The sequence below is a fragment of the Octopus bimaculoides genome, chromosome 10, assembly GCF_001194135.2.
Source record: "Octopus bimaculoides isolate UCB-OBI-ISO-001 chromosome 10, ASM119413v2, whole genome shotgun sequence".
NCBI lineage: Eukaryota > Metazoa > Mollusca > Cephalopoda > Octopoda > Octopodidae > Octopus > Octopus bimaculoides.
The window spans coordinates 1,073,666-1,088,437 of NC_068990.1; the positions used below are offsets into that span (position 1 = coordinate 1,073,666).

A 14,772-nucleotide genomic window follows, 5' to 3' on the forward strand; every position below is an offset into this window, starting at 1 on the left:
GCGCTGTTGCTGGCACCACGTAAAGGGCACTTAACCAGTGCTGTTGCTGGTGCCACATAAAAAGCACTGGTGATAGTGTCACGTAGAAAGCACCCAGTACACTTGGTAAATTGGTTAGCATCAGGTTGCACATGTAGCCATAGAGACCAAGCCAAAACAGACTATGGAACTTGGTGCAGGTCCTGGCCATGCCAGGTCTTGTCAAGCCATCCAACCCATGCCAGCATGGAAAATGGGCATTAAATGTTGATGATGACGATGAGCCATAGTTTGCTATATTTTATAGTTAACTTTCCCCTTAAAAAACAGCTTTCTTTTTAGAAAAAAATACCTTCCAAGTAAAGTGCACTTATTTCAATAATTGATCTCGAGAGTATTCTAAGCTCAAACAGATTAAGAAACTCTGATCTGAATTAATTTTAGCTCATCATCATCATCATCATCCAATTTCAATTTTAAACGATTTTTGTCAAATTGTTGTCATATGATATGATTCTTTTTGTTGGAAACAAGGTGCCTCTTGTTTTTCTTTTTTTCTTAAACAGCCGAATTATTATCCAGCTTCTTTCTGTAGTGAGTCATGAAAGAAAACTTTTTCTCGTTTCAGACTGTGGCCATGTTGGGGCATCACCTTGAAGAATTTTAGTTGAATGAATTAACCCCAGTACTTGTATCTAGGAATCCATTAACCAAAGTAACATTGTGCAGGTTATGCAACTGTGTGTATGATCTACTATGGGAACAAGGCCTGACAGTTTTTGGGGTGGGCAGGGATGCAGAGGATGAACAATCACATCAACCTCCAGTGCTCAACTGCTACTTAGTTTGTTCAGCTCAAAAGGACAAAAGGCAGAGTTGACCTTGGCAGAATTTGAATGCGGAATGTAGACAGTGAAGACCCTCTTCAGTTATGAATGGCTATGGGGATTGCACCTAAAAAATTCCCCTCTGAGGCACAAGTCTGGGCAAGGTTGTTTATGGAAGACCAGCAGTCGCCCATGCATACCAGCCTCCCTTCTCCATACCACCAATGTTATCCAAGGGAAAGGCAAAGGGGCCGATACAGCTTGGCACCAGTGATGTCGCAATTCATTTCTACAGCTGAGTGAAAGTGGAGCAACATGAAATAAACTGTCTTGCTCAAGAACACAAAACAGCCTGGTTTAGGAATCAAACTCACTATCAATAAATTTAAATTGTGAGCGCAACACACTAACCACTGAGCTATGTGCCTTCATGCAGAATGTAAAACCTAAAGAAATGCTGCTAAGTGTTTTGTCTGGTTTGATAATGATTCTACCAGCTTTCCAGCTGTGTATAAGGCAACTCCTATGCCATTGTAGGCATAGGAGTGAAACTTGTTTATCGACTGAGCAAAATGAAGTAAGCAGAGGTAGCATACAAAGACTAGTGTTAGTATGGCTTGAATTTAAGACCTTGTGAGCTGTAGTAGTCGGACAGCTTAATTCTTATGTAGTCATATTTCTAAAGGAATATACATCCTATGTTTTCCAATTAATTTTGAAAATAGGAATTTGAATGGATTTAGCTCAATAACCTTGTTTTGTTAAACCTTTTAATGCTAACCCAGCCCAAGACTACTCTTGCTTCCATGATGCAAATTTCCTCTTGGTTTAAAGAGATCTAAATTAAAATTTCCCATCAAAATTCAAATGTTATTTTATGTTCCAAAACCCAGCTTGATAATGACAGAGTTGTTTTATTAAATTCTTCAATATCTTCAAAATCAATTGAAACAAAGGCAGTGTATTTCAACAGAAATATGGTAATAAAAGGCTTAAGCTGGTATTCAGAACATAACAAAAAGCATTTCCATAAATTTTGATGAAGGGTTTTAATTTTCATTAGTGAACAATTTAAAATGAACAGTTTTAAACCAGAGCTATCTCAGGTGAGTTAGTATCACAGGGGTTAATCTCATAGCCATTGTGCCTCAAAAGAGATTAAAGGTGGGATTGTGAAGAAGAATACAAGAACAGAAACCACAAAAAAAAAAAAAAAAAAAAAAAAAAAAAAAAGGCAGTTTTTATACAAGAACACTCACAATGGTTTTTCTTTAGCTGTTTCCTTCTGTGCCGTAAAAGTGGGCAGGCTCTCTTTCATATCAGTCAAATCACCCACAACTGGTGTGTTCTTCATTTGTTTACGCTGAATTTTCTTCAGCAGCATTTCTTTAGCTTTTAATTTCTGGGTACAGATGGAATTTATTTCTGAAAAAGAGCAATACATTGAAGACAATTAATTAAAAGGCAGAGAAATTAGTAAAGGAAAGACTATCCAATTTCAATTGAAAAACAACTCACAAAAATTGAGAAAAAAAAAGGAAAAAGGTTGTGGTGGCAGCAGTAGAAGGGCATGGAAGAAAAATTTGTATTTTATACAAAAATAGATATGATATTCTTTTATCCTTTACTTGTTTTAGTCATCTGACTGTGGCCATGATAGAGCACTGATTTGAAGAATTTTAATTGAATGGATTGACACCAGTACTTACTTTTTAATGTCTGGTACTTATCCTATCTGTTTCTTTTGCCAAATTGATAAGTTAGAGGGACATAAACACACCAATACCAGTTGTCAAGCAGTGGTGGGGGACAAACATAGTTACAGAGACATGTACATGCATGCCTGCACGCACACACACACACACAAATGGGCATCTTTTAGTCTGCATCTACCAAATCCACTCATGTGGTTTTGGTCAGCTTGAGGCTGTATGTAGTAGAGGACACTTACCCAAGGTGCCTCACAGTGAAACTGAACACAGAACCATGTGGTTGGGAAGCAAACTTCTTACCACACAGCTGTGCTGAAGGAACTTGCGATTCTGTTTTAGACAATGGTTGAGAGATATGACAGACATCTATCATTAATAAGATTTGTTCAAGCTCTTGCATTCTGAGTTCAAATCTCACCACAGCCTACTTGGGTGACAGACTAAATCCATTGCCGAGTTTAAGACCACCACCAGGCACCTTGATGCCTTTAGCAGAGTCCACTCTATTACAAGCATTAACACTTTAGCATTTAAACTGGCACAAATAGTCTACCAGAATATTCTGTTCTGGCCCAAATATTCTACCTGCTTTATGTACAAACTGGCCAGGCCCAATTTCTCACACCTATTTTACAATGTCATTCTAAAAATAAACAATCACATCACTGAAACCTTGAATTTATGAAACAGGGTAACCATGTGTCTCCTCAACAATGAAACCCCTGTTTCTACCCTTCTGTCACACTAACCTCTCATCACTTCACACAAGGCCACCTCCTCCAATATCCCCACCCTTGTGCCCCCTCAGAGGGTGAGTTACTTGGCACCTTAGCTGTTTAACCCTGGGTCAGCTTTGAATGAACAAACCTATGATAAAATGAGGTTTGGATATAATGTATCTATTGACTATGCAGCTGAGATATTTCCTCCCTCTTCTTTTTAAACATTTTTAAACAACAGTAGGTGCAGGAGTGGCTGTGTGGTAAGTAGCTTGCTAACCAACCACATGGTTCTGGGTTCACTCCCACTGCATAACACCTTGGGCGAGTGTCTTCTACTATAGGTTTGGGCCGACCAAAGCCTTGTGAGTGGATTTGGTAGATAGAAACTGAAAGAAGCCCATCATATATATATATATATATATATGAGTTTGTCCCTCCACCATCGCTTGATAACCAATGCTGGTGTGTTTACGCCCCTGTAACTTAGCAGTTCGGCAAAAGTGACCGATAGAATAGGTACTAGGCTTACAAAGAATAAGTCCTGGGGTCGATTTGCTCAACTAAAGGCAGTGCTCCAGCATGGTTGCAGTCAAATGACTGAAACAAGTAAAAAGAAAAAGAATAAAAAGAACAGTAATTAGAAGACAATTTGAAGTACAATGTGCAACAGCTTGGAGGCTTCACACATTTGTTCAACAATCTTTACTGTTACAAGAAGGGCCTAATTCAAGGATGATATAGGGTTAGACAACAAATAGTGTTTTAATGACTTTCTCATTAAAACTCAATTTCAGGTAATTTGTTTTTAGAGTAAATTGGAGAACAATTACTCTACTCTCTTAAGAATTGTTTTCATTCTACTTCTGAACTCAATTAAGTGATTTAAAAAAAAAAAATATTCTTTCTTGTTGATTCAATCTGAAATCTTATTTGAAGATTAAACCAGGATTAAATAGAGGCTATGAATTTAAATAATTTACTGGCATTGATATAATGATTATATGACAACATGCACACACAAAGTTATGTCAAATATTAGTCTGAAAAATAATTAACTGCTTAACCCTTTCAATAGATGCTTAGTCTTACTGACATCAGTGGGAATGTAGCAGTCGTGACATTCCAGTCTTTCTTGAGCATTAGTGATCTTCACATGGAGAATGAGCAGAAGAGAATAACTGAGTTCAATGACGAAAATAGCAGTTTCAACAAACATCATAGTTCTGGTCATTCACTGCATTTACACCTGTCTCTGATTAAACTTTATTTATCCTTTGAATCAAGGCAGTCCTGGGGGCATAAAAGTGAAGATGAAAGATGTTGCACAACTTTCCTCTCGCATAAATCCGATTCCCATGAAGTAATACTATCACAGGCTGTTATGGTCATCCTCCCCCAATGAATGTACAAACAAGGATCATTATTATGGAGGGATCATTATTATTATTCATTAGTTTGTCCGTCATCATTAATTCTAACCAAGGGCATCACATAAGAGAAGAAGACAGGGTATGGTATGTCCAGCCACGGCCAATCAGTCTGATGCATGCATGGAAGACTCGGCCACAGGACAGACACTGGTGGTCGGCTGGGACTGAAGGCAAAGAGTTAGCTCTGGACTTGCACAGTTTGCAATCCTGTTCTGTTCAGAGGAGGTGGAACCTCTGTTGGTGCAGCTTCATCAGGAAGGGCGATCTTGTGCTTGTGTTTCCCAGGTGTTGGGATTGAGCTCAATGCTCTTCAGCGAGTAACTGAAATAACTACAACAGACAATTCGAACTCACTTCTTACCTAACATTACTCACTGTGTGTGTGTGTGTGTGTGTGTGTGTGTGTGTGTGTGTGTGTGTGTGTGTGTGTGTGTGTGTGTGTGTGTCTGTGTGTGTGTGTGTGCGTGCGCACAGGAATGGTTGAAGCCATGATAGCATCAATATCGTGCCACCCTGCTTCCAATCCTACTGCATGGCTAAGTGACAGCGACCAAAGCTTCAGGCCTTGCAAGTGAAATTGGGTTAATGGAAATTATAGACAGCAATTCATGTCACACTGATTCTGCCTGCAACCAAAAGGGGACAAATGTCCGTGGAATAGTCAGTCACTTACACTGTGACTAGTGAAGATGCATGGCTTAGTGGTTAGAGCATTCGGCTCATGATCATAAGGTTGTGAGTTCAATTTCAGTTGGCATGTTGTGTCCTTGAGCAAGACACTTTATTTTTTGTTGCTCCAGTCCATTTAGCTGGCAAAAATAAGCTGTACCTATAATTCAAAGGGTCAGCCTTTGTGTCATACTGAATCTCCCTAAGAACTATGTTAAGTGTATGCATGTCTGTGAGGTTCTCAGCTACTTGTATGTTACTTTCACAAGCAGGCTGTTTGCATCATCGAAACCACTGGAACACTTGTCATAACGGACAGAGGGCCAGTACACACTGTGGCTAAAGTGCAAGACATGCCCAAGACACCATGCAGTGAGACTGAACCCAGAACAGTGTAACCGAAAAGCAATTACTTTAACCACGTGATCAGGCACTTGTGCATGGTAGAAACCATAGTAATACCATTATAGCAAAAAAAGTAGTCTTAAATAGAAGTCTGGAGAAAAAAAAAATTAGTGAAGTAATTAAGTTAAATGAGTGGTACCTACAGTATACAAGTGTGTGTATGTGTATTTGTGAACGTGAAATGAGACAGTGTGTGTATGTGTGTGTGTATGCAGATTACAATTTCATCCTGAGAGATTTTGTGAAGTCCATTCCAACTCTTTAGCATTTCTATTCCTCTGTCAAATGTAATACTTGTTTACTTGCATTGGTTTGAATTAATCATACGTTATCTTGTTGTATTGAGAATTTGATGTTGTGAATGTTTATTTTTAGAAGGACATGGTAAGGTAGGTGTAAAAGGCTGAACCTGGTTAGTTTGAACATAAGACAGGTAGAATATGTGGGCTAGATTCAACTGGTTTAACCCTTTAGTATTTAGATTACTCTGTCAAAAGTAATGCTTATTTATTCACATTGTTTTGAATTAATCATGCATTTTCATGTAGCTTTGAGATTTCGATGAGGAAACTTGTGTTTTAGAGTGGTATTGCAGGGTTTCTGTGAGAGGCCAGATCTCATTAGATTGAACATAAAACAGGTAAAATATTTTGACCAGACATGGCTGGTTTAAATGCCAAAGGGTTAAGCAACTGTGACTGTCAGTTTGAGAAAAAAAAGCAAATAAATTTAGCAGCCATTGTTGACATTCCATCATGTGAGCTTTGTTGTTGCTAATGGTCAATTACGGAAAACTTTTAAATATGGAACTGCAAAATTCAGTTAACCCAGCTAGCACATGTGTCCATCATCATCATCATCATTTTAATGTCTGTTTTCTATGCTTGCAAAGGTTGGATAATTTGACAGGAGCTGTCAGGGTCTGTTTTGGCATGGTTTGTATAGCTGGATGCTCTTTGTAATGCCAACCACTTGACAGAGTGTACTGAGTGCTTCTAATGTGACATCAGCATCAGTAACCCTTCTGTGACACTGGCATGGGTGCTTTTACACACAACAAATTCTCTGTTTACATGTTGTTCTACCACAAAGTACATGTAAAGCTTTCTTAAATAAGTGTAAAACAAAACAAATAAATATATAAATAATGCAACTACACATACATAGAGAACATAAACATGACAATTCAAATAAAGATTCAACCGAGCTAATTAAAACTGTTAATATAAAAATATTAACAGTTTTAAATTGAAAAGGGGGAAAAAAATCACTTAGTTCCTAAGTGGCAGAGAATGTAAAGAAAAAAAAATCTCGAAATAGAATTATTCATGAATTTTAGGTTACAAAGAAAAAAATCCTAAAAATAGAATATAAAATGAAATAAAAAATGCAAATCAATGTATTTTAGAGGGAAAAATATTTTAAACACAACAGCAAAAAAAAAAAAAACAACAACAAAATTCTGGTTTCTTCCAACCACCAGCATCAACAATAACACTAAAATATTTTAGTTTATCACAAAGACAAAATTGACAACTAAATGAACACGCTTAGCTGAATGGTTATTTGTGGAATAAGATGTTGCAATCAATTTCAATGTTTATAAGGTAAAAAGTAAAGACCTTCACTTAAAGCTCACAAGCCACTTAAGAACAGAATAGTAATGATGATGATGATGATGATGATGATGATGATAATAGTTTCAAATTCTGGCAAAAAGACAGGCAGTTTTGAGGGTGGGCCTCAATCAATTACATCGACCCCACCCCCTCCTGCTCAGCTGGTACTTGTTTTATCAACCGCAAAAGGATAAAACTTGAGCTCAACAGAATCTGAACTCAGGAATGTAAAGACGAATGAAATGCTGCTAAGCATTTTGCCCAGTGAGCTAACGATTCTGCTAGATTGCTGCCTTAATAAGAACAACAATAATAATGATATCAGTTTCAAATTTTGGCACAAGGCCAACAACACTGACCTGAGTGCTTAACTGGTACTTAATTTATTGAGCTCAAAAGGATGAGAGGCAAAGTTGACCCTCAGTGGAATTTGGACTCAGAAGTTGAGGATGAATGAAATGCTGCTAAGCATGGCCAGCGTGCTAATGATTCTGCCAGATCACAACCATATTAATAATAAGAGCGCTCAGAGAGTGCAAACTTCCACCAAGACAACACCAATGTCTTCAACGATTAGCTAGAGATGACTTTTAAAATGAGAATACCTGAAATAAACCCGACTGCTCTCACAAACGAGAATACATAAAATGGGCACAGCTGCTCTCAAAACTAAATAAAAACACCGGAAGAATAATCCAGAATCCTTGTCCAGTACTGGATCGATCCCAAAATCTAATAAGTTTTCAGTAAAGCGATCTCTTATTTCAACTTCCTTTGCAAGGCACAAAGCAAGCAGATGATTTGTTGACAGAAGTGACACCACCACCAATTTTCTTACAGTGCAGATATAAACAAAATACACATGGACACACACACACACACACACAATGGGCCTCTTTCAGTTTCTGACTACCAAATCCACTCACACGGATCTGGTCATCCCAGGGCTATAGTGGCAGACACTTGCCCAAGGTTCTACACAGCAGGCCTGTATTCAAAGTGATGTGGTTGGGAAGTGAACTTCTCAACCACACAGCCCTACCTGCATTAGCTTAAAGTAAAAAAACAAACAAAAAAAACATTAGCTGAAAAAAATCTTAGATACACTAAAGGTACAGGCATGCTTCTGTGGTAAGAAGCTTACTACCGAACCACATGGTTCCAGGTTCAGCCCCACTGCATGGCAGCTTGGGCAAGTGTTTCTACAATAGCCTTGGACTGACCAAAGCCTTGTGAGTAGATCTGGTAGACGGAAATCTGAAAGAAGCCTGTGATATGTGTGTGTTGGTATGCTTACATCCCCATAACTTAGCAGTTTGGCAAAGAGACCAACAGAATAAGATCCAGGCTTACCAAAAAAATTACTGGGTCAGTTCATTTGACCAAAACAAATTGTTCAAGGCAGTGCCCCAGCATGGCTGTAGTCTAATGAGTGAAACAAGTAAAAAATAAAAGACACTATACCACAAAAAAAAAAAAAAAAAAAAAAAATCAGCTTAATTAGGGTTGATTTGGGACTGAACAACAAGAACAACAACAGTTAATGGAAGGCTGGCTTGGTAAGGCTTTGGATCGAGTACCTAGTAGTATTTGATTGTGTCCCTTTCAGTTAATTTTTTAGGTCTGACCAGAGAGTAAACAACAACATAGTGTGTGTAAGAGAGGGGAAAAGGAAAAATAAAAAAAAAAACAATCAAAAACAGTCATCATCAGAGACATAACAGAGGCTGCCAAGCAGAAGTTCCTAACTAATTATTAGACAATCACGAGTTCAAATTTCTCATCCAAAGTGACTTGTCTTATGTTTCAAAACAAAGGTAGGCAGACCTGCTTTGCTCCAGTCTGCCTAAATAAATAAATTAAAAAGTCACAGGTGTGGCTGTGTGGTAAGAAGTTTGCTTCCCAACCACATGGTTTCGGGTTCAGTACCACTGAGTAGCACCTTAGGAAAGTGTCTTCTACTATAGCCTCCAGTGAACTAGAATCTTTTGAGTGGATTTGGTAGACAGAAACTGAAACTGACTCATGTAGGTGTCTGTGTTTGTTTCTCTCCCCACCACTGCTTGACAGCAGGTTGTTGGTGTGTTTATGTCCCTGCAATTTGGTAGTTTGCAAAAGAGACTGATAGAATAAGTACGAGGCTTTAAAAAAATAAGTACCACACCAAAACCATTTGTAGTAGCTGGGTGAAGACAAGGAAAGCAGTTAGAAACATTTCCAGTGTCAAAATACACCTCATTGCTCAGATAATAAATGAGAACAAACCTGTGAAAATTTTCAAAATGTGAATGATAATGCAAGACAAACTACTGGCCAAAGCACTCTCCATGTAAACTGATGCATAAATTGTTTCCAACTACTCAATACATTGGCTAATATTTCTGATATTTATGGAAGTAAATTTCAGAGAAAAATAATTCTGTTTTTGGTCATTAAAATATCAAGTTCTTATTTTTTCCTTTCATTTAGAATAATTCAAATTATATATTTTTTGCTTTATTTATTAGTTGTTTTCACTAAATTTTATTCAGAAATTTCATTTCTATACATATATTTATTTTTTAAAAACATATATTTTGAAGTAAACAAAATAATTTTTACAGCATCTAAAACAGTTTCCTTCAGTATTTATTGCTGAACATTTTACGCAAATTTGAAAAAAGTTAAATATAGAAAATTGTTTAAGGGAAGTGTTTAGTTGCAAAGGTGTTAGAATCCATTTTGAGAGCACAAAGGGGTTGACAGCACTTTTCAGTTCCACATTTCTGTTAGGGCTTAAAGGGTTGCAAAGAGAAATAAGTCATCATCATCATCATCATCATTTAACATCTGGTCTCCATGCTGGCATGGGTTGGATGGCTTGACATGGAGGTGGCTCACAGGGAGCTGTTCGGATTCGCTGTGGCACGGTCTGTATGGCTGGATGCCCTTCCTAATGCCATCTGTTTAACAGAGTGTGCTGGATGCATTTTACTTGTCATGGTCATGGGTGTGTTTACGCAGCACTAGCACGGTTGCTTTTCATGTGGCAGTGGCTCCTTAAAAGACAAGCCTAGATGTGCGGAAGACAGCAATTTTACTTGGGTAGACATGTCTTATCAAGTACAGCGAATCACCACATCTCCTGGTCCCTTGTCATTTCCTCAGTGAGGCCCAGTGTCCGAAAATCCTTTCCTGGGAAGTCAGAGCTTAAAGCAAAAAATCAAACATTTTTGTATGTTGGGGGAGGGGGTACCATTAAACAACTTCAAAACACAAAGTGGATGCCTTATCATACACAACAGTCAAATATTCAGTTGACATCTTATCTTGCTGTGGGGTTAAGGAGAACTGAAATGAAAACCCAAGAAAAAGAGAAAAGTTTGAGGAACTCAAGAACACAAGGAGGTTGCCTCATTATATTTATCTTTTCTCTTTTACTTGTTTCAGTTAATGGACTGTGGCCATGTTGGAGCACCAATTTGAGTTTAGTTGTACAAAGTGACTGACCAGAACATATTTTTTAAAACTAGTATTTACTGAATCAGCCTCTTGTTGTACTGCTAAGTTACAGGGATGTAAACAAACCAACACCAGTTGTCAAGTGGTGGTGGACAAACACAACATAAACATACAAGTAAATATGTGACAGGCTTCGTACAAACGCCTCCTTTCTCTACTACTACTGCAGCTTAAACAATCAAAGACAAGAATTCATATCAAACTAGCTGCTGCTAACCACCTAGAACCCACAAGAATAGAAAAGAGACACAGAGACTGACTGAAAAAAAGAAAATGTCCCTTGCATTTGAAAACTAGGGAAATATTAAAAAAAAAAACGTTTCACAATTTAATTGGTTTTGATGCTTTATTCTAAGTGGAAAATGTCACAGACTGAAACCGGTGCTAAAATGTTCTTCATGATAAAATTATTTTAGCATTTTCTACCTTGTCTTATTTTCCTTATACATATCAACTCTTGTGTTCCTTTTCCCGCTTCTACATATATATATACACACAAACACACACAGTGGCCATGCTGGAGCCCCACCTTTAATATACATATATATAATGTGAATAATCCAAAATGTTTATCTCACTTTGATGAAACTTGTAAGTGATGTGATTCTGAGTCAAATTGTTCAGACAAATAAAAAGATATATGATGTGTGTGTGTGTGTGTGTGTGTGTGTGTGTGTGTATATGTGTATATATATATATATATAGAGAGAGAGAGAGGCAAGGGACAGGGAGCAGAAGGGAAGTGAGAAAGAGAGAGGGGGAGATAGAGAGATGGATAGAAAGGAGAGAGAGAGAGGGATAGAGAGCAAGAGAGAAAGTAAGTTAATAAAGCTAACTAATCTGTAAATATCAGAGTCCCGAGCAGCTGATAGCTTTCAAACGAATACATTTACCAGCAAAATCCCTTATCTGATTTACATAATTACATTGGCCCTAGCAGTAACATCAGGAAGCCTTCTCCCTCCACCCTGGCTCCATTCACTATTTCAATTTCAACTTAACAACATGCAATTCAGAGGTTCAGAATAAATACATTATATCTCGTAGTGGTGATCTACCAACAGACAGTGCTGCCACTACGAACACCTCCACTACTTCCATCAGCAGCAGTGTAAATTCTAGACTTGTTAGATTTAGAAATCAGCATGCCAAAGAGTTTTGCAATGAAATTAATTAAATAGTCACTTGCTGCTGAACTTGTAGATTTATGAAGTGGAAATATATCGGAGATGAGAAATTTGTTTTATCAGTTAATATATTTTCATGTTGTTAAGTTCCCTTGCTGGCTTGTGTGTATTTTAATGCTGTCTTTGTGAATGTAAAGAAAACTTGCTGTGGTTGGCAGAATGGTCTAATGTGTTTGACTATGAATTGGAATATCAATGGTTTGTAATCTGGCCATAAGCAAAGTATGGCAGTATCCCTGATGGTAAAGATGCTAAACTTCGTTTGGTCACTGCCTGCCAATCTGTAAACTGATATGAAGGAATCGCTTCTGCTCACTGCAGAGCTGAATTCAAAAAGTAAACAGCATGGTAAATAAATGTTCTGTTGCCATGCAACAATGAGTTCAAGCCTTCAGAAGTGGTCTGGGAAAAGGCAACGCGAAATGACTGCAGCACTAAAATTTCCAGCCAGAGTTCCCAAATTGTTTTAATCAGTATTGCTGTTGAATGGAAACTAATTCCCAGTTTTGATCAACTCCATATGATCACTGATCTGAAGGAATCCCCTATACATTAAACTCATCATATGCTGATAACCAAAACATTATGACACCTTGGCATTACTGTAACTCTTTAGCCCTCAAACAGGTTATATCTGGACCAAGTATTTGATCTGTCTTTATTTTCAAACTGGCCAGATCTGGCCTCTCACACCTACCCTACAATGCCACTCAAAACATAAAAATCACAAAGCTAAGAGATAATACATGATTAATTTGAAACAATATGAATAAATAAGCAGTTGATGGATTAATCTGAATGCTAAAAGGTTAATATCATCATCCATTTGGCACTCACTTTTCCATGCTTGCAATAGGTCAAATGGAATTGTTTGAGGCAGATTTTCTACAACTGGATGCCCTTCCTGCTAACTCTCACTTGTTTTGAAGATAAAGGCAATATTTTCCCCCATGGTCAGATATGTCTTGTGTAGAAGGCCAGAAAAAAACAATCTTGCTTGCATGACGATGATGCTCATTTACAACCATCACATGATATCTAGAGAAGGGGACACCTACACATATACACAAACGACAAGCTTCTTTCAGTTTCCATCAACTAAATAAATTCACAAGGCAATAGTAGAAGACACTTGCCCAAGGTGCCATGCCTTGCTTTACTATGGAAATGAACCCAAGATTACATGGTTGGGAAGCAAGCTTTCTATCTGTGGCAAAGTTAGCAACTTCAGATCTGATCTATGTCTAGCTAAACACTCATTAACTTCTGAAATAAAAGTCTTACACAAACTTCCTCCATGCCTTTGTACAGGCAGAAACTTTCCATCACTGGATGCCCTTCCTGTCATTAAACCTCAACTGTTTCCAAGCATGGTAATATTTCCCCCATGGCCAGACTTGTTTAATGTAGAAGATTGGAAACGAAGGACACAGCTTTTATGATAGTGACACTTGCTTACAACTACTGTGTGACATCAAGGTAAGGAGCTACAAATACACACAGACATATACATGTGTGTGTGAGAGAGAGAGAGAGAGAGAGAAAGAGAGGGGCTTGTTTCAGTTTCTTTTTCCTAAATTCAATCTCAAGGTTTTGGTTGACCAGGGTTATAATAGAAGACAGACACTTGTTCAAAGTACTGCTGAGTAGGACTGAACCCAAAACCATGCGGTTGAGAAGCAAACTTCTTAACTACACAGCCATGCCTGCATCTTCGTATAAAACTGTCTTTGAGGCCATAAAAGTTTATTCAGCAAAAAGTTTATATTTAAGAAATTTCCTAAGTAGTTGATTGATTTTATAAGAACAAATATTTTGATGTCTGTCTAAAAGTAATTCTGTCAGTTATGTCAACATACAAGATGATAAACAATACATCTAATGACAACAGGAAGTTGAGCTCCTGTGATGATGTATGTATGACTACGAGGTGAGGTAACCAACAGACATTTCATTGGATTTTAACCTTTAGCACACTACATTGTCTCTAGAATTGTTTCCCCTGCTACTGCCCTGTTGCTACAAGCGAGAAAACTCATATGGTGACATCATGCACCGACAGTGTGCTAAAGGTTAATTCATTGTCTTTTAGACCAGCTTTTTGCAAGTGTACTTTGAAAACTTGTTCAGCTGCGTTTCAGCAGCCGTGAGGGTATCACTCACTGATAATTACAAAATAATCAACAATGACTTCTTTGCCTTATTCTTAACACTCTAACATTTACACCAGCCATATCCGGCCCAAATATTGTACTTGTTTTATGTTCAAACTGGCCAGATTCAGCCTCTCATACTGACCTGACACTGTTATTTTAAAAATAAACAAACACATGATCAAAATTTGAAAACTACAAGCCATGAGTAATTCAAAACAATACAAATAAATATGCATTTCATTTGACAGAGCTATCCGAATGCTAAAGGGAAGATTATGGTACATATACACATGTACATACATGAATATAAACACACATACATAAATAAATATACATACATGCATACACATACAATCTATATACATATATATATATATATATCATCTGCCATATACCTAATATATACCTGATAAAGATCACCACTACCCATTTTCCTTTATTCAAAAATTCTTATCGCTCCTTAAAATTATGGCTTTTAAGTGTTGATTTCTCAGCCCAAGAATTACAGCGTGATGTGCTGCTTGACTGGTCCCCCCTCTCCCTCTCTCTCTCTCTCTCTCTCTTT

At 37.6% G+C, this 14,772-nt stretch overlaps 1 protein-coding gene across 2 annotated transcripts in view; it reads right to left on the reverse strand.

Annotated features, from left to right (window-relative positions):
• LOC106867312 (rho GTPase-activating protein 26) overlaps window positions 1-14,772 on the reverse strand; it is a 98,464-nt gene that overhangs the window by 59,375 nt on the left and 24,317 nt on the right. For both annotated transcript variants that reach the window (XM_052971010.1, XM_052971011.1), the window contains exon 4: window positions 2,066-2,231. In XM_052971010.1, coding sequence (XP_052826970.1) covers window positions 2,066-2,231 — 166 coding nt within the window. The remainder of the gene's footprint in view (window positions 1-2,065; window positions 2,232-14,772) is intronic.